Consider the following 21,654-nt stretch of genomic DNA (forward strand, 5'->3'; position numbering starts at 1 on the left):
CACAAAGACCAACCTCCCATCTATAGAATCCAACTACCAGGCCCGCTGTCAAGGAAAGGTTGCCAGCATTCTTAAAGATCCATCCCACCCTGGCTATGTTTTTCTACAACATCGACTATCGATGAGAAGGTACAGAAGCCTGAGCACATGCACCAGCCAGTTTCGCAACAGCTTCTCCCCTACTATTATTAGAATACTGAATGGTCTCACAAACTCTTAACATTCGCCTGTACCTGTTTGTGCAGCTGTTTACCTATTACTTACTATCTATGCTACTTAACAATATGATCTGCCTGTATTGCTCGCAAGACAAAGCTTTTCACTGTTCCTCAGTACGCGTGACAATAAATTCAATTCAATTAATTAAACAGGTATTAATTGCACACTTCAGGGCCTCAATTAGACCATGAGTGAGCAACCCTAAAATAACTGCACAAAGGCCAGTATCCCATCACTGGTCACCCTTTATTTACCTGTGTACAGGACACTGCTTTGGCCAGCCAGTGCAGAATCAGTCCCCTAAACTGAAGAGAACCTAAATCTCCTGTTTACATTGGTCAGCCAGGACTTCCTGATTGGCCCAGGATAACAACTCCAAATAAGTTCCTGATTCCAATAAATACATCCCTCACCTCCTATGTAGGCTTGGTCTTTCTCTTGAAGATTTTCTTGCAACATTTTCACCCTAGATCCAGTTCCTCTGGTTCAGACTCTGACACGAGTGACGTGTACCAGACCATAGCCCTTCTCTTGCATCCAGAGCATCTTGGGAAAGTTCCTCCTCTTCTTCCGGTGGTAAGTCTACTGAGACTGCATCCATCTTGGATGCTGACATTAAACGGAGGGGGAGAACCCATGATTTCTGACAGGCCTTCTGGCTGTTCTGAGGGGCAAGGCATACTTTTATCCTGCCCTTTTGTGAGGAAACAGCTTTCAGGTGATCACATGTTTGTTCAGGATCGCCTCACCTAACTGAACTTTGGAAATCACAGGAGCTGACCTTGCATCAATGTCACCTCATACCCATCCCAAGGTCATTTATATGGTTTCAGCACCAAATTTTGTATCCTGAATTAAGCTCTCTCTCTCTCTCATTTAGAGGAGGCAGACAGCCGGCATTGGCATTCCAGCTGCTGTTTCACACTCTTCCCCGGGGTCTGGGAATATCAGGTTTAACCTGGTGCGGAGTCTTCTTCCCATCAGCAACATTGCTGGAGCTATCCTTGTAGTTGTATGAGGGGTGGTACTATAAATCAAACAGGAACTGGGACAGTTTGGTGTTGAGTGAGGCTGTAGGCTGCTTCTTTAAGCCAACCTTCAACGTTTGGACCACTCATCCTGCCACACCATTGGATGGTGAATGGTATGGAGCTATCCTTATGTCCCATTGTCCATGACCAATATTTCTGGGAATCCGTTCATCGCAAATGATGCTCGCAGCTTCTCAACTGTCAACCCTAGGTTTGCCAAACAAACTTTATGTACATCCAACCACTTTGAATGGGGATCCATAATTACCAGGAATACTGAGCCCATGATAGGACCAGCATAGTTGTTATGTAACTGAATCCAGGGTTAACTCGGCCAATCTCACAAATGTAGGAGCATCACTGGTAACTATTTTTGTCTTTATTGGCACTCTGAGCACTGTCCCACCAACACAGCTATGTCAGCATCCAACCTTAGCCACCAGACATATCTTCATCTTGTAAACCCCTGAATGAACCTAGTGGAGTTCAGCCAGTATCAGGTTGGAACCTTTACTCAGGACAATTACTCTTGCTTCCTGTAGTCATCCTTTACAGTGATCTGGTCTCAATGGGTCTAGAAATGTTTTAATCCTGGTTGTGATGACCCCATTACCACCAGCTGTTTTAGTATTGCTAGGACAGGATCTTTTTGTGCCCACAGTCAGACATTGTCAGCAGTAACCGGAAGGATGTCTAGAATGGACTTTCCAGGGAGGGACCACCGGTGGAGCATCTGCCTGTGGGAGGCAGATCAAGGCAATCACATCAGCCACTTGGTGCCCTGGACAGTGTTCTAATTTGTACCTGTACATATTGAAAATAAGAGCCGACTGCTGAGTTCTACTGGAAGCTATGGGCGCCGTATGGTCTTTCTTCAGTGGCCCTAGGAGGGGTTTATGATCTGTTACTATGATAAATTCCCATCTGTAAAGGTACTGGTGGAATATCATCACACCAAAGATGACCACCAAACCTTCCTTCTCCATCTGGGCATACTTGTATTCTGCATCAGCCAAGATCCGGGACTATTGGGTGTTGGGTCACCAGTGTGGCAACATTATATCGATACCATTTGGGGAGGCATCACATGTCAGTACCACCTCTCACTTCAGATTGAAGTGGCCCTATATCTGAGATGATAATAGCTGCTTTTTCACTTCTTTAAAGGCTACTTCTTGTCTATGCGGCAATTTCCAAGGTTGAACCTATTTCAATAGCAGGTATAAGGGTGCCAAGATGGAGGCCAGGTTATGTATGAATTTTCCATAATAATTCACTTGCCCAAGGAAATATCTGAGTTCTGGTACAAACATGGGAGCCAGGGGTCCTTTGACCACCCTCACTTTATTTTCCAACAGTTGTAACCTGGTTTTGTTGACAAGTAGGTCCCTTAGGACATGTGTAATACATAATTTTTCTTTCTAGGGCATACCTCTACCTGGGAGAAACGTTTAAGCACTATGTCCAAGTTCTCCAAGGGCCATTTATTGGTCTTCCATGTTATTAGCACGTTATCCAGATAATAAGCAACCTGGGGTAGCCCTTGTAAAATGTTCACCAGGGCCCGCTGGAAAACAGCACAGGCTGATGACACCCTCAGATGGCAGCCTTGTATACAGGCAGAAACCCTCATGGATGTTAATTGTGCCATACTTTTGGGACTCCTCATCCAGTCTCTATTGCAGGAAGGTATGGCTCATATCCAGCTTCGTAAAGGACAGCCCCCCACCGCCAACTTTCTGTACAAGTCCTGTATACGAGAGGTTGGATATTTATCTAGCTGTGAAAAGCGGTTTACCGTTTGTTTAAAATCCTCACAAAGGCAAACTCAGCCGTCAGGTTTCATAATCGCTGCCTATTCCGCAAACTGCTCTGGTTTGATGATTCCTTCACTCTCCAGCCTCCTGACTATTGTCTCTATTTCTGCCAGGAATGTAAATGGTCCCTGGCAGGCCTTGCAAAATCACAGAATTGCTTCCTGATCAACATGTAAAGTGGCTTTGGCCCCAGTAATAGTCCCAAGCCATTCCTGAAAAACTCCTGGGTATTTGACTAGGACTTCACTGAGGCAGCCATTTTTGAACCAAAAATATTAAGCCAATCTCAGTGAATCTTTCTCAACCAATTCCATGCCAATAGATTTGGACCCTAGCCTCTTACTACTAAATCGCCTGGTTAATTTTTTAAAATTTCCCACACATTACCACCTAACAGCGGCATATTTTCCCCAGTATCGATCATGTGTGTGTGCAGGTGTGAGACACAGTGAAGAACAACAGGTGTTTAAATCTTTATTCAATTTCCACCACCAGGAAGGAAGGGAACACCAGAGTGGCCAGTGACAAGCAGTGCCATTCTCATCAAAGGGCAATGCTGCATGATCCAAAAAGTGAAGGGGAGGGGAGGGATTAAATCAAAATAGAGTCAGAGGGGGAAATAAAACACTCCACTCCCTGTGGTGCCCACCTCTCCCTGAAAATCTCGAGGATGTTGGCAGACACCATGTGCTCCTTCTCCAGGGACACTCAGGCACAGATGTATCCCCTGTTTATATTTTTTCCTCCTTTTTTTTGGAGATTCAAAATCTCCTGTTTTTTTTCTTTTTTTTTCTTACTCCCACACTACCGTCTAACTGAGGTAAGTGCTTATATTTTCCCCAACACCCATGATGTGCGTGTGCAATTGTGAGACACAGTGAAAGACAACAGGTATATAGCTCTTTATTCATTTTCCACCACCAGGAAGAAAGGGAACACCAGAGTGCCTGGTGATAAGCACTGTCCTTCTCAGAGGGCAATGCTGTGTCATCAAACAGTGAAGGGGTGGGCAGAGATTAAATCAAAATAGAGTTGGAGGGGGAAATAATGCACTCCACTCCCTGCGGTACCCACCTCTCCCTGAAAACTTAGAGGGTGTTGGTAGACACCTCGTGCTCCTTCTCCAGGAACAGCGGGGCACAGGTGTATCCCCTGTTTACATTCGACAGCCAGGGCTTCCTGAATGGCCCAGGTAAACAACCCTAATCAAGGATCTCATACTCGACGAGATCCACCTGGTTCCGATCACTACACACCCACACACCATTTCCACAAAACTGTAAAATTGTGGCAGTTACAGGCATAACAGCAATAACATAGAACTTTAATCTAAAGATCTATCAGGCTGTTTTCTTACCATAGGTTGCCCATAATTTCAGACAGTGCTGACAAATTTGGAATATATTAAACGGAAGTGAGGGCTTCATTCAGTTCTGAGGAAGGGTCACAACCCAAAACATTAATACTGATTTCTCTCCACAGATGTTGCCAGACCTGCTAAGCTTTTTCAGTAATTTCTATTTTTGTTTTGATTTATAGCATCTGCAGTTCTTTCCATTTTTATTTATGAAGGTTTTATTAATAGTTCAAGCGTGATACATTTGTAGCCCACATAAAAAGATTTCTAAGTGACAGTTAGCTTGATATACTTCTGTGTCTGCATCTAAGGTTGTTCAACAAGTTTTCATTAAATGAGAAAGTCCAGACTTTTTAAGTGTGAGACATGCAAGCTGCAGAATTTCTCCCAGTTACCATCTCAGTTAAAACCAGATATGAAAACTATCACAACTATTATGATGATAACTACTGTGGTAGAGTCATTCCTCTGTTGCTATTTGTCAATTCTATGGGAACAGGGATAGGACTTATCTTCGATACGCCAGCTGTCATCATGATTTTCTTCTAGTGGACACAAGTAGCCAACTTCAAAAGTAGTGAGCTCCAGATTAGACTCATGCTGGACTTGAAATATTAACTTGGTTTCTCTCTCTACAGGTGCTGCCATACCTGAGTTTCTTCAGTACTATTTTTATTTCAGAATTCCAGCACTGGTCAAATTTTCCTTTTATTAAAATGTCAGTATTGTTTGGTTATGCTAATACCCAATATTTATTAGTTATGTACCTTCTTGTCTCCAGCCTCACCACAATCAGGAGCACAAGATTCCAACCAGTATCCTCCTTCAGGAGACATTTAGATTCATAGTGAAATGAAATAAAGCTCGAGTGTCTATTGAAAAGAAATTACTCTCAATGATTTACGTAGTGGTTGCAATATGTTGACAAATTTTCAAAAGTCCAAGTTCTAAGTGTAGTCAAAGTCCAGACTCATGATAAAATTGTAAGTCTATTGATAAGTAAAATGCATCAATTACTGAAGTGTAATTAGTTTCAAATTTATGAAGGACTCCACAGGAAATCCAAGATATAAAAAGGTGTTGAAGCACATTCATAACTAAGAATTCAAACTTAGTTTTAATTAAATGATAACTTACTTTTTTGCTTCATTTTCACTCCTACAAGCCAGGTATCTTTGTACTTGCGCTTGATTACAACTATACGTTGCTGTCCATCCAAATGTACCTCCTACTAATATAGTCCAAAATGTATGTCTTCTTCTTGGATCAGGATCAAAACTAAAATAAAAATATTCTCCAATTATTTGAGCACCTATTAATTCTCTTGTAGAACTTCTCTTTATCTTTACATTATCCATCTGAAAATCAAAAGATGCACATACGAACATTCGATCAAGGAACAGGAGTAAGACATTCACTCCTTGAGCCTGGTCCACAATTCACCTCTACCAAGAACTCTGCCTTTTGTCAGGAAGTGAGTTCCAACATCCCACAACCCTCTTTTGCATCATCTTTTTTAAAAGCACAATCCCTACATTTTTTAAACAGTGATTCCTAGTTCTTAACTCTCCTGTAGGAGGAACCATCCTCTCCACATCAACAATTCAGGAGCTTTCACATTTCAATCAAGTTACTCCTCTACTATTCTAAACTCCTGTGGATACAATCAGAGTCCATCCAACCTTTCCTCAGAAGACAATAAACTTATTCCAGATGTTAAGTCTTCTCTGAAATGATTCCATAGCATGTAAACCCTTTCTCTAATAAAGTGACCAACAATGTGCAGGTTCCAGATATAGTTACACCAATGCCCTGTAAAACTGAAGCATTAGCTCCTCACATTGTATTCAAATGCACTCATGCTAAATGACAACATTATCACTTATATTTCTTAGTTATTTGTATCTGCATATTAACATTCATACACTAGGACACCCAGTTCTCTCTGCATCACAAAGTTCTGGAACCTCTCACCATTTAGATGCTATGCTTTTTTATTCTTCCAGCCAAAATGGACATGTTCATGTCTTGCCCGCTCTCTTAACTATGCACATCCATCTTAAGTCCTCTTCACAACTTACTTTCCGACCTATGTTTGTGACATCAGCAAGTTTGGCAACTTCTGTCCCTTCATCCAAGTCTTTTATATACATTGCAAACAATTGAGGTCCTAACACCAAACCATGTAGCAAACCACATGTTACATTTTGCCAACATGAAAACAATATGTTTCCAGTTCGCCAGCCAATCTTCTATCGATGTTAATGTGCTACCCACACCAAGAGATTTTATTTTCTCCAATAAACTTTGATATGACACTTTATCAAACATCTTCTGGAAACCTAAGAACAGTACATTGATCAATTCCCTTTTGTCCACAAAACATGTTACTTCCTCAAAAGAATTAATACAATAATCAAACATGATGCCCTCTCACAAAATCATGTTGACTGATTAATTACCTTGAACTTACCTAAGTTCTCTGCTAAAAATTCTTTAATAATAGCTGCTAACATTTGTCCATTGACAGATATTAACATAGCGAGCCTGCAGTTTCCTTCTTTCTATTTCCCTTCATTTTGAATAAAGGAGTTACATTTGCTATTTGCAATCAGACGTTCCCTGAATCAATGAAGTTTTGGAAAATTAAAACTAATGTACTGTATTAAATACCCCACTAGCCACTTTTGATTTTCAGACCCTGGGCTGAACTCCATCAGGACTCAGGTACTTATCAACCTTTATCTCCAACAAATCACTCAACATCACTTCTCAGATGATTATGACTTCCCTTAGTTCCTCTCACCTTTCTATTTCCTGATTTAATCGCTGAGATGTTATTGGTATCCTCTGCAATGTTGATCAATGCAAAATATCTGTTCAATTCATGTGCCGTCTTCTTATTTTCCATTTTCAATTCTCCAGATTCACTTTCTTTAGATCAATACACCCAGAAGTGACTTCCTGCCTTGATCATTTCTCATTTCTACCCAAATCGTTTATTGAACTTAGGTCATCCCTTTCCATTACACTAATACTAAGAGAGTCGTCCCTCCACCTTTTCCTAGCTTTCTGTCCTTCCTTTATTTCCTGTATCCATCATAATGCATGCACCAATCCTGTAGCAGGGACTCTGAAATGGCTACAGATCATACTTACTTCTATTTGCACTCTCAGTTCATCTGTTTTGTTTTGAATACCATATGCATTCAGATAAAGTGACATTTGTTTTATTCTTTTTGTAAATTCTAGTCTTTTTTTGGTTTATTCTTAAGGGTTCCCCTCTCCATCCCTTCCTGGCACAGTCTGTTTATCATTTTCTGGATTAATACCTTTGTTCTGATGAAGGGCTTGTGCCCAAAACGTCGATTCCCCTGCTCCTCAGATGCTGCCTGACCTGCTGTGCTTTTCCAGCACCACACTCTCGACTCAAATCTCCAGCATCTGAAGTCCTCATTTTCACTTTTGTCTTTAACCTTGCTCTACTGTTTTACCACATCTTCCCAAATCTGATCCTTTGTCTCCACTATTCAGTTTAAAATCCTCGCTACTTCCCTAGTTATGCAGTTGACAAGAACATTGGCACCAGCACATTTAGATGGAGACTGCTCCATCTGTACAGATCTCACTTACCCCTGTACTGGTGCTCATGCTCCATGAAGCAGATCTCATTTCTCCCACATCACACGTTCAATAATCTAATCAGATTTGCCAATTAGCATGTGAGTGAGGTAAAAATCGAGTCTGTGATCTTTCAGAGCACAGCTAAAGATGAGTTTCTTAAATGCCAGGAGATTTCAATCATTCTGATTTTAACTTTCAGGGTTCTACTCTTAATTTTTATTTTTTTAAATTTAATCTATTGTTTTCTAATCAACCTGTTCAGATACATTAGTACACATCTCTGGAGCAAGCGGGACTTGACCCGGGCCTCACAGGCCAATGGAAGGAACACTACCACTGCATCACAAGAGGGTCCAGTATTCTTTTAATTTTTTAATTTAACCTACTAGTTAACCAAATTAAACTAGAATTAGTGGTAATAGCATTGTGTTAAATCTCAAAATCTCACACAGAATTTACAAAATTTAACTTAAGCGGGTTAGCCTGCTGCTTAATTGCATATTGGGGTCCAATTACATTGACATTTCTTTTAATCCCAATTACATTGATAGTGCCATGATATAGGTCAAAATCACAAGTCCATTCTAGGTGCAGCAATATCAAACCAGATTAAATTATGACCTTTCAAATGTTTGAAATTCCCAGAACTCAAACTTTTTGATATAACTATTCCTTTCACCTATAAATGTCAAAATACTCACTCTAAAAAATTAATCCGGCCACCATTTTCACCAATGTTCCAAATCTTGTTGAGCCCTCCAACATGAATTGATCCTTGAATCAGCACAGTCAGAAGGCTAATCACCATTATACAGAGTTGGAATACATCTGTCCAAACAACAGCTTTGATACCACCCTAGGACAAAATTACAGATAAAGGTAAGTTTGTTAAATAGGAACTTACAGCATAAGAAGATGGAGCTCATCTTTCTTTGAAACAGCATAGACCAAGGAAATAAAAATAGAAGTTGCTGAAAAGTTCAGCAGATCTGGCAGCATCTGTGGAGAGAAATCAGAGTTAACATTTTGAGTCTAGTCACCCTTTCTCAGAGCCGATGGTTCTTCAGTTCTGAGGAAGGGTTACTGGACCTGAAATATTAAACCCTGATTTCTCTGCACAGGTGCTGGCAGACCTGTTGAGCTTTTCCAGCAATTTCTGTTTTTGTTTCTTATTTCCAGCATCCACAGTTCTTTCAGTTTTTGTTTAGACTAAGGAAACGTTTAATTCAAAATTTAACTTAAAAGCACAATTGTGAAGAGTCTAGATAGAGCATATAGGGCCCTCTTGTGGTGCAGTGGTAATGTCCCCAACCCTGAAGCATCCCTGAATAGGTTGATTAGAAAAATAGGTTAAATAAAACAATAGATCATATAGGTAGGAACTATTTCCGTTCAAGGTCAATAACCAAGAGGCACAGATGTAAAGAAATTGGCAGAAAAATTAGATAAAAGTTGCAAATTATTTTTGCACAGAGACCAGTTGGGATATTGTGCATATGAACAACCAAGAACCTATCCCAATTAGAGCTAAGAACTGAGTGGAATTCAAATGAGGGGCAGTCAGGGCTCACTGGAAGGATCTCCTTAACCAAGACTCTGTTCTCAATCCAGTGCTCTAGACCTCATCCTACAGCATACTACCAGGTACCAGCTCAACACATCACCAGCTCAAAATTAGGTTGGAAAGGCCAGCTGACAGCTGTGAATCAGGCCTCAAATAGTGGTGCAGTGGTAATATCACAAGAAAGGCAATCCAGATCCCTAGGCTAATGCTATAGTGGAGCTATGTTAGTGTTCCTACCTCTGACCCAGGAGGACCAGGTTCAAGTTCCACTTGCTCCAGAGGTATGTAATAACATCTCTGAATGTTAAAGTGGAGATTTGAGATGGCCCAGGGAATCCCTTGTGGACTCAAACCTGTAAAGCCTCCCTCTCGGTTCGTTCCGGAGATCGTACTCTTTGGAAGTTTGGAATAGAAAACCCTCTTACAGACAGATTAGTTTAATTTTAGTCATTCCCTTTATTTACCAATAGCATCACTATTACAACATAACAATGGTTCGTATAAGCTAAACTAACTAGGTTCTAATAACCTAAGAGAGTAGGGTCCAGTTCTTCAACTGCCCCAGCAAGCTACCCTGATGTACTGATATAAAGTGGTTTCCTTCATGCAAAAGTTTTTTAAAAGTTGCATGTTCTTAATTAGACAGATAACAGTGAGAGCTGAAAATATGTTGCTGGAAAAGCGCGGCAGGTCAGGCAGCATCCAAGGAGCAGGAGAATTGGCGTTTCAGGCATGAGCCCTTCTTCAGGAATGAGGAGAGTGTGCCAAGCAGGCTAAGATAAAAGGTAGGGAGGAAGGACTTGGGGGAGGGGCGTTGCAAATGCGATAGGTGGAAGGAGGTTAAGGTGAGGGTGATAGGCCGGAGCGGGGGTGGGGGAGGAGGGGTCAGGAAGAAGATTGCAGGTTAGGAAGGTGGTGCTGAATTCGAGGGTTGGGACTGAGACAAAGTGGGGGGAGGGGAAATAAGGAAACTGGGGAAATCTGAGTTCATCCCTTGCGGTTGGAGGATTCCTAGGCGGAAGATGAGGCGCTCTTCCTCCAGCCGTCGTGTTGCTATGGTCTGGCGATGGAGGAGTCCAAGGACCTGCGTGTCCTTGGTGGAGTGGGAGGGGGAGTTGAAGTGTTGAGCCAAGGGGTGGTTGGGTTGGTTGGTCCGGGTGTCCCAGAGATGTTCTCTGGAACGTTCCACAAGTAGGCAGCCTGTCTCCCCAATATAGAGGAGGCCACATCGGGTGCAGCGAATGCAGTAAATGATGTGTGTGGAGGTGCAGGTGAATTTGTGGCGGATATGGAAGGATCCCTTGGGGCCTTGGAGGGAAGTAAGGGGGGAGATGCGGGCGCAGGTTTTGCATTTCTTGCGGTTGCAGGGGAAGGTGCCGGGAGTGGAGGTTGGGTTGGTGGGGGGTGTGGACCTGACGAGGGAGTCACGGAGGGAGTGGTGTTTTCGGAACGCTAATAGGGGAGGGGAGGGAAATATATCCCTGGTGGTGGGATCCGTTTGGAGGTGGCGGAAATGACAACGGAAGATATGATGTATATGGAGGTTGGTGGGGTGGTAGGTGAGGACCAGTGGGGTTCTGTCCTGTTGGCGATTGGAGGGGCGGGGCTCAGCCTGCTCAGCCCCTCCCTATAGCTCAAGCCCTCTCATCCCAGTAACATCCTTGTAAATCCTTTATGAACCCTTTTAAATTTCACAATATTTTTCCTGTAGCAGGGAAACCAGAGTTGAATGCAGTATTCCAACAGTGGCCTAACCACCAGCCACAACGTAACGTTCCCAACTCCTACACTCACAACTCTGTCCAATAAAGGAAAGCACCCCAAACTCCTTCACTACCCTATCTACCTATGACTCTAATTTCAAGGAACTATGAATCTGCACTCCAAGGTCTCTTTGTTCAGCAACATTCCCCAGGACCTTATCATGACGTATATAAGTCCTTATATGATTTGCTTTTCCAAAATGCAATATCTCACGTTTAGCTAAACTCCATCTGCCATTCCTCAGCCCATTGGCCCATCTGATCAAGATCCCATTCTACCCTGAGGTAATTTTCTTTGCTGTCCACAACACCCCCAAGTTTGGTAGCATCTGCAAACTTATTAACCATACCTCCTATGTTCACATCCAAATCGTTTACATAAATGATAAAAAGATGACCCAGCACCGATCCTTGTGGCACTCCACTGTTCACAGGCCTACGGTCTGAAAATCAACCCTCCACCACCACCCTCTGTCTTCTACCTTTGAGCCAGTTCTGTATCCAAATGGCTAGCTCACCCTGTATTCCATGAGATCTAACCTTGCTAATCAGTCTCCCAGGGGAACCTTGTCGAACGCCTTACTAAAGTGCATATAGATCACATCTACTACTCTGCCCTCATCAATCTTCTTTGTTACTTCTTCAAAAAACTCAATCAAGTTTGTGAGACATGATTTCCCATGCACAAAGCCATGGTGACTATCCCTAATCAGTCCTTGCCTTTCCAAATACATGTACATCCTGTCCTCAGGATTCCCTCCAACAACTTGCCCACCACCGAGGTCAGGCTCACCCATCTATAGTTCCCTGGCTTGTCTTTACCGCCCTTCTTAAACAGTGGCACCACGTTTGCCATCCTCCAATCTTCCTGCACCTCACCTGTGACTATCGATGATACAAATATCTCAGCAAGAGGCCCAGCAATCACTTCTCTAGCTTCCCACAGAGTTCTCTGGTACACCTGATCAGGTCCTGGGGATTTAACACCTTTAACCGTTTCAAGACATCCTGCACTTCCTCCTCTGTAATCTGGATATTTTGCAAGATGTCACCATCTATTTCCCTACAGTCTATATCTTCCATATCCTTTTCCACAGTAAATACTGATGCAAAATATTCATTAAGTATCTCCCTCATTTTCTGTGGCTCCACACAAAGACCTCCTTGCTGATCTTTGAGGGGCCCTATTCTCTCCCTAGTTACCCTTTTGTCCTTAATATATTTGTAAAACCCCTTTGGATTCTCCTTAATTCTATTTGCCAAAGCTATCTCATGTCCCCGCTTTGCCCTCCTGATTTCCCTCTTAAGTATACTCCTACTTTCTTTATACTCTTCTAAGGATTCACTCGATCTATCCTGTCTGTACCTGACATATGCTTCCTTCTTTTTCTTAACCAAACCCTCAATTTCTTTAGTCATCCAGCATTCCCTTTACCTACCAGCCTTCCCTTTCACCCTGACTGAACATACTTTCTCTGATCTCTTGTTATCTCATTTCTGAAACCTTCCAATTTTCCAGCCGTCCCTTTACCTGTGAACATCTGCCTCCAATCAGCTTTTGACAGATTTTGCCTAATACCGTCAAAATTGGCCTTTCTCCAATTTAGAACTTCAACTTTTAGATCTGGTCTATCCTTTTCCATCACTATTTTAAAAGGAATAGAATTATGGTCGCTGGCTCCAAAGTGCTCCCCCACTGACACCTCAGTCACCTGCCCTGCCTTATTTCCTAAGAGTAGGTCAAGTTTTCCACCTTCTCTAGTAGGTACATCCACATACTGAATCAGAAAATTGTCTTGTACACACTTAAGAAATTCCTCTCCATCTAAACCGTTAACACTATGGCAGTCCCAGTCGATGTTTGGAAAGTTAAAATCCCCTACCATAACTACCCTATTATTCTTACAGATAGCTGAGATCTCCTTACAAGTTTGTTTCTCAATTTCCCTCTGACTATTAGGGGATCTATAATACAATCCCAATAAGGTGATCATCCCTTTCTTATTTCTCAGTTCCACCCAACCATCTTCCCTGGATGTATTTCCAGGAATATCCTCCCTCAGCACAGCTATAATGCTATCCCTTATCAAAAATGCCACTCCCCCTCCTCTCTTGCCTCCCTTTCTATCCTTCCTGTAGCATTTGTATCCTGGAACATTAAGCTGCCAGTCCTGCCCATCCCTGAGCCATGTTTCCGTAATTGCTATGATATCCCAGTCCCATGTTCCTAACCATACCCTGAGTTCATCTGCCTTCCCTGTTAGGCCCCTTGCATTGAAATAAATGCAGTTTAATTTATTAGTCCTACCTTGTCCCTGCCTGCCCTGACTGTTTGACTCACTTCTGTTCTCAGCTGTACTCGTCCCAGATCGATCTCTTTCCTCACTATCTCCCTGGGTCCCACCCCTCTACCTTACTAGTTTAAATCCTCCCAAGCAGTTCTAGCAAATCTCCCTGCCAGTATATTAGTCCCCTTCCAATTTAGGTGCAATCCGTCCTTCTTGTACAAGTCACTTCTACCCCAAAAGAGATTCCAATGATCCAAAAATGTGAATCCTTCTCCCATACACCAGCTCCTCAGCCATGCATTCATCTGCTCTATCCTCCTATTCCTGCTCTCACTGGTTCATAGCACTGGGAGTAATCCAGATATTACTACCCTTGAGGACCTCCTTTTTAAATTTCTGCCTATCTCTCTGTAATCTCCCTTCAGAATCTCAACCTTTTCCCTTCCTATGTCGTTGGTTCCAATGTGGACAATGACCTCCTGCTGACCCCTCTCCCCCATGAGAACATTCTGCACCCTCTCTGAGACATCCTTGATCCTGGCACCAGGGAAACAACACACCATTCTGCTTTTTCTCTGCTGGCCACAGAAATGTCTGTCTGTACCTCTGACTACAGAATCCCCTAACACAATTGATCTCTTGGAAGCCGACATTCCCCTCGTTGCATTAGAGCCAGTCTCAATACCAGAAACTTGGCTGTTCGTGCTATGTTCCCCTGAGAATCCATCACCCCCTACATTTTCCAAAACAGCATACCTGTTTGAAATGGGTATATCCACAAAAGACTCCTGCCCTAGGTGCTTACCTCTCTTACCCTTCCTGGAGTTAACCCATCTATGTGACTGTGTCTGAGACTTTCCCCCCTTCCTATAACTGCCATCCATCATGTACTGTTGCTGTTGCAAATTCCTCATTGCTTCTATCTGTTTCTCCAACCAATCCACTCGATCTGATAAGATCCAACAGCATTTATGGCAGATATAATCCGCAGTAACCCTTAAACTCTCTTTAAACTCCCACATCTGATAAGAAGTACATATCACTGCAAAGGCCATTTTTGCTCCTTCACAACCTACAGACCCAGAAAATAACACCGTCTTATATCTCTATAAACACTGCCCCAGGTTAAATTAATAGCTATGGCTTATATTTTAAGTTTAATCAAGAGACTTATCTCCAGAAACATATAATCAAGAAAGAATCCACTGTACTCACTACTGCAGCCTTTCTCTTGGACAGACTTCAAACAACAATTAACTTATCTGATTCTGTGCTGTGAACTTCGCCCAACAGTTCCTCCAAGATTAGTTGTGAATTTCACTGTTTGTTAATTTTCCCAGATGCACTCCGATGTCCAGCGATACACAAATTCAAACAGCAAAGGCCGTAACTGTGCAAGTGTTTTTTCTCTTCCTCTCTTTCTCTCTCTCTCTCTCTCTCTCTCTCTCTTTCCTGCATTGTCCTCACCATGTGCTTCCTTTGTCTGCCCTTCTCCCTTTTAAACTGCTGTTGTTTTGACTTTTTTTCTCCAAAGTTCCAAAACAATGCAACAGCATATAAAACAGTAATTTCTGCTCCTGGAATTCGAGGAAATCACCTCCAACACCTAAAATACCTCAAAAAAAGGAGCAGCTCTTACAGCCAGAAATTTTTCCCGTCCTCCTCTCTAGCTTCCCACGGAGTTCTGGGGTACACTTGATCAGGTCCTGGGGATTGATCAATCTTTATGCATTTTAAGAACTTCGGCACCTCCTCGTCTATAATATGGATGCTTTTCAAGATATCAATATTTATTCCTCCATGTTCTCCAGCTTCCACACCCTTCTCCCCAGCAAAAATGCATTTAGTGTCTCCCCCATTTCCTATGGTTCCACACATAGATGGCCTTGTTAATCTTTGAGGTGCCCTATTCTCTCCCTAGTTACCTTTTGGTCCTTAATCTACTCGTAGAATCCATTTGGATTCGCCTTAACCCTATTTGTAAAAGTTATCTCATGCCCCGTTGTTGCTCTCCTGGTTCCCTCTTGTGTATACTCCTATTGCCCTTATACTCCTCCAGGGATTCACTCAATCCCTGCTGTCTATACCTGACATATGCTTCCTTTTTATCTTGATCAGAGCCTCTACTTTTCTAGTCATCCTACATTCACTCCACCTACCAGCCTTGCCCTTCACCCTAATATACTGTCACTGGACTGTCATTTCCCATTTTTAGGAGCTCCTCATCCCCCTGACAGCACTTTCTGGCTGTGAGATAGTCTTCTAACTGGGGTGAATGTAGAGTATGTGTGCAGAAGTTGGATCACCCTTTGTTATTTTACTTAGAGCAGTTCAAGTTTAATAAATCTAATCTCTTCCTTTATTAAACAAAACGTATCTGTTCTACAAAATTGTACGTCTGGCACGTTGCACTTTTCTTTCTTAATTCTTACAGGGCATGTGGGCATTATTGGTAAGGCCAGCACTTGTTACCCATCCAAACTGAACTGAGTCAGCTGCCAGATCATTTCAGAGAGCAGGTAATAGTCAATTATACCTCAGCCAAATCAGGGAAGATTCCCCAATTTCATTCCCTAAAGAAAATTAGTGAACACATTCACAGACAGGATTAGAGTGATGCTAGGAAAGCACAGCAGGTCAGGCAGAATCCAAGGAAAATTGACGTTTCAGGCAAAAGCCCTTCATCATATTCCTGATGAAAGACTTTTGCCCGAAACGTCGATTTTCCTATTCCTCGGACGCTGCCTGACCTGCTGTGCTTTTCCAGCACCACTCTAATCTAGACTCTAATCTCCAGCATCTGTAGTCCTCACCTCTGCCACAATCACAGACAGCCCTGTACCTTCCCATTGCAGGATTTACAAAGAGATATAGACAATAGCACAGGAGTAGGCCACTCAAAACCCTCCCTCCCCCCATATCACTTTAGCCACAAGAGCTAAATCTCCCTCCTGCTTGAAAACATATATTGTCTTGGGCTCAGCCAGTTTCTATGGTAGTGAATTCCACCAGCTCACTGAGTACTGCTAAGCGTGCAAATGAGAAACAAAAACAGAGACAGGGTGTCTCACAACGCCAGGGACCTATATTTGAAACCACTGTGTGTGTGGAGTTTGCACATTCTCCATGTGTCTGCGTGCTGTGGATGGTCAGGTTCCCTCCCACAATCCAAAGATGTGCAGGTGAGGCAGATTGGTTGTGGGAAATGTGGGGTTGGGTAGGGTTGCTGTGGATTCGATGGGCTGAATGGCCTGTTTCCACTCTGAAAGGAATTGCTATGAGTGCTGCAAACTGCCAGCAGGTACACTCACCGAGGAAGAACAAAAGCAGGTCATTTGAGGTCTGCATTTTGCTCATACTTTGAATGTTATACCTACTGCCCACACTCCAATGAAAGCCTGATATTGATGAAGGGCCTTTGCCCGAAACGTCGATTCCCCTGCTCCTCAGATGCTGCCTGACCTGCTGTGCTTTTCCAGTACCACATGCTCGTCAATGTTCCAATGAAGACAAGCTCTGGGAACAGCTCCTAATCTTTCAGCTCAACTCTCTCCAGCCTTCTGGACTCAGTATGGAGCTCAACAACTTTGGATCATAACCTCTGCCTCCATCCTGTACTTTGTGCAATCTTTGTTTTGCGGAGGAGGTTTGTTCCCAACGCAAAAAGTGATCCAACAGCTCACACACCTTCAGTATCACCCACACAGTGCTCCACAGCCAGTGTCTTCAGCTCCTGATGCTGGGGAACAGACAGCTAGGAAACCACATCACAGGAGATCCAAAAGCAGGAAACAGAGAATGAGGCGTCAAGGTATTTACACTCAGACTTGGGGGGTGGGGGGAAACGTGTGAACTGATGGTCCTCAGGGAGCAGAGTCGAGACCAGTGCTGTGCACAGAAAACATTATGAACGCAGGAGGAAGGGTGCAGTTTTCAGGTTTGCAAACTCAAATGGAGAATACAGTTAATAACAAAATAACTGAACACAGTATAAAATTAACAAACTTTCTAAATATTCCCAGAATTTCATTCGAAGCAAGATGAATGAAACCTGCATTTATTGTACCATCCAGTTATTTTCCATAAACGCAGCCTTCTGTTTTGTCATTGCATTTTGCAAATTTGTTTCTTTCTTGATCCTTTCCATCAGGTTTTCTTTTATGGTGCCAAATATTCAGACATAATCTTTGCTTTTTTTTAACGTTGTCTGGCTGTTGTATCATGAATTATTTTGTTATTCTTCTCAAGGGCAACTAGGGATGAGCTCAGGGAGGCAATGGTCTAGTGGTATTATCACTGGACTGTTCATCCAGAGACCAGGGTTTGAATCCTGCCACGGCAGATGATGGAATTTGAATTCAACAGAAGTCTAGAATATAGCTCCTCGAAAGAGGAGTCGCAGGTAGATAGGATAGTGAAGAAGGCATTTGGTATGCTTTCCTTTATTGGTCAGAGTATTGAGTACAGGAGTTGGGAGGTCATGTTGCAGGACATTGGTTAGGCCACTGTTGGAATAATGCGTGCAATTCTGGTCTCCTTCCTATCGGAAAGATGTTGTGAAACTTGAAATAGTTCAGAAAAGATTTACAAGAATGTTGCCAGGGTTGGAGGATTTGAGCTATAGGGAGAGGTTGAACAGGCTGGGGCTGTTTTCCCTGGAGCATTGGAGGCTGAGGGGTGACCTCATAGAGGTTTACAAAATCATGAGCGGCATGGATAGGATAATTAGACAAAATCTTTTCCCTGGGTTGGGAGAGTCCAGAACTGGAGGGCATAGATTTAGGGTGAAAGGGAAAAGATATAAAAGAGACCCAAAGGGCAACTTTTTCACGCAGAGGGTGGTACGTGAATGGAATGCACTGCCAAAGGAAGTGTGGAGGCTGGTACAATTGCAACATTTAACAGGCATTTGGATGGGTATATGAATAGGAGGGGTTTGGACGGATATGGACCGGGTGCTGGCAGGTGGGACTAGATTGGGTTGGATTATCTGGTTGGCATGGACGGGTTGGACCGAAGGGTCTGTCTCAATGCTGTATATCTCTATGACTCTATGACTGTAATTAGGAGTCTAGTGGTGACCAAGAATTCATTGTCAATTGTCAGAGAAGCCCATCTGGTTCACTAGTGCCCTTTCGGGAAGGAAACTACTATCCTTGCCTGGTCTGGCCTACATATGACTCCAGGCCCACAGCAATGTGGTTACTCTTAACTGCACTCTGGGCAATTAGGGATGGGCAATAAATGCTGGTCTAACCAGCGAGGCCTGTATCCCAGAAGAGAATTTTTAAAAATGTAAACTCTCCTGGACAGCTCAACTGTGCTTAACCTCATCCCATGTTAGAACCTTATCTAAGGGAGTGTTACTCCATCCACAATGTCCCATGTAGTCCCACATCCCCTCATTGTCCAATGTTGGACAATCACATACAGGAAAGCCTGATTTGGAGATGCTGGTGTTGGACTGGGGTGTACAAAATTAAAAATCACACAACACCAGGTTATAGGCCAACAGGTTTGATTGGAAGCACACTAGCTTTCGGAGTGATGCTCCTTCATCAGGTGATCACTTTTATCACTTTTATTCAGCAAAGGCCAAAGTGAACAATAAACAAATAAACAAAAGCTTCATTTGCCTCTGGGAGCAGACAGAGATTGCTTGCCTTTTGACCAACAATAAAGTTACAGTCAATGAATTATCATTGAGGCAGTCTTGATTAGGGAGTTTAAGGTAAAGGCACCCCTAGGGAGCAGTGACCACAATGTGGTAGAATTCATCCTGCAGTTTTATAGGGAGAAGCTGGAATCAGATGTAATGTTATTACAACTGAGTAAAGCAAACTACAAAGACAAGAGGAAGGAGCTGGCCAGAATTGATTGAGAGGACAGGACAGCAGGGAAAATGGTAGAACAGCAATGATAGGAGTTTCGGGGATATATAAGGAGGCACAGCAAAAATTAATCCCAAGGAAGAAGGAACATACGAAAGGAAGGATGAGACAACCATGGCTGACAAGTAAAGTCAGCGACAACATAAAAGCAAAAGCAGAAGCATACAATATGGTGAAAATTAGTGGAAGCCAGAGGATTGGGGAGACTTTAAAAACCAACAGAGGACAACTATAAAAGCAACAAGGAGGCAGAAGATGAAATCTGACAACATGCCAGCTATTCATATAAAAAGAAGAATGCAAGTGTATTTTTAAACATATGAAACGTAAGAGAGAGGTGAGAGTAGACATTGGACTGCTGGAAAATGAGGCTGGAGAACGAGTAATGGGGAACAAAGAAATAGAGGAGATACTGAATAGGAACTCTGCATAAGTCTTCAAGGTGGAAGACACCAGTAGCATATCAGAACTTCAAGAATTAGGGGACAGAGGTGAATGTAGTGGCTATCATTAAGGAGAAAGTGCTGAGAAGCTGAAAGATCGGAGGGTGGATAAATCAGACTACATCCCTGGGCTCTCAAGAAGATTGTGGAAGCATTATTGGTGATCTTTCAGGAATGCTGGAGCCAGGGAGTAGCCCAGAGGACTGGAAAATCGCTAAGTATCATTAAAAAAAAGCTAAGGAACTGCAGATACTGGAAATCAGTAACAAGAACAGAAATTGCTGGAAAAGCTCAGCAGGACTTGCAGCATCTGTAGAGAGAAAGCACAGTTAACATTTCAGGTCCAGTGACTCTTCTTCAGTACATGCTAATGTAACACCCTTGTTTAAGGATTAAGGGAGGAAACTATTGGACAGTTAGCCTGACTTTGGTCATTGGTAAGATTTTAGAACCCATTATTAAGAATGAGATTGCAGAGTACTTGGAAATGCTTTGTAAAATAGAGCTGAGTCTATTAGAATTCTTTGATATATTAAGGAATAAGTTAGACAAATGAGAGCGAGTGCATAAGATTTATTTGAATTTTCAGAAGGCCTTTGACCAGGTGTCCCACAGGAGACTGCTAAATAAGACTGCTCATGGTATTGGGGACAAGGTAGTGGCATGGATAAAGGATTGGCTGACTGGAAGAAGGCAAAGAGTGGGAGTAAAGAAGTCTTTTTCAACACTTCAGCCAGTGACTAATGAAGTTCCGACAGAGTCAGCGTCAGCATGTTTTCTCTCCATCTCAAAGGTTCCACCCTTCTCTATACCAGTTTAAGGGAAAGGGTGTTAGATCTACAAATTGCCTTGGTAGCACAGAAGAAAACCAGGTGACATGCTTGTCAGCAAAGGGTTGCAACACCTTAGCTTTTTTAATCCACCATTGGCTGTTGATTTCCCTCATTCTTTGTAACTCGACCTTGCTGTTTGATGACTCCTCCTCTTTGCCTCACTGGTTATGTTTTTGCCAGGCATGGAGAACTTTCCTCTTCTTGCTGATGAGGTCTTCAATGATGTGATTATTCTTATCAAACCAGTCTGTGTTTCCTGATCTAGCAGCTAAAGGTTTTTTTCACAGCTGTCTTCACCTCCTTCCAGATTTCTTTCATTAAAATAAACTCTTTGGACATTTTTGTGAAGACATTGTTGGACATTCACCAGTCTACTTGGTTCATGAAGCCACTCAATGTTGAGCTTTGTTTCTGAACTGCCTCTTCATCTTCAGTGGCTTCCAGTGGCATTTGATGGACATTGAGGAATGTGGTATGTCAGCAGTCGGCTGCACTGGAAATCACTTTGGTAATGAGGAACATACTTTTGGTCTCTGGATCAAATGATGAGGTAGTCAAACATGTGCTACTGCTTTGATCATGGATGCCTCCAGGAAGTCTTGAACTTGTCTTTTTATCAGAACAGTGTGCTGGTGATGTTCAACTGGTATTCCGTATATGGTGAACAGGAGAATCCCATTGGAGTTGCAATCCCCGACTCCTTCCTTTCTGATGGTTCCTTTCCAGAGTGGGGAGTCCTTTCCAAACTCACATTGAAGTCCCAAAGTATTTTACCTTCCTTAGGGATGTTGGTAGGTACATTTCCCAAGGTGGAGTAGAAGCCT

The 21,654-nt window shown here is 42.7% G+C and overlaps 1 protein-coding gene across 1 annotated transcript in view; it reads right to left on the minus strand.

Annotated features, from left to right (window-relative positions):
- Window positions 1-21,654, minus strand: part of LOC140463782 (sodium-coupled monocarboxylate transporter 1-like) — a 195,248-nt gene that overhangs the window by 69,856 nt on the left and 103,738 nt on the right. Inside the window, exons 6-7 of the mRNA XM_072558091.1 lie at window positions 8,750-8,904; window positions 5,562-5,702 (exon numbers count right to left, since the gene is read on the minus strand). Of these exons, the coding sequence (XP_072414192.1) occupies window positions 5,562-5,702; window positions 8,750-8,904 (296 nt within the window). The remainder of the gene's footprint in view (window positions 1-5,561; window positions 5,703-8,749; window positions 8,905-21,654) is intronic.

The sequence above is a fragment of the Chiloscyllium punctatum genome, chromosome 39, assembly GCF_047496795.1.
Source record: "Chiloscyllium punctatum isolate Juve2018m chromosome 39, sChiPun1.3, whole genome shotgun sequence".
NCBI classification, from domain to species: Eukaryota; Metazoa; Chordata; class Chondrichthyes; order Orectolobiformes; family Hemiscylliidae; genus Chiloscyllium; species Chiloscyllium punctatum.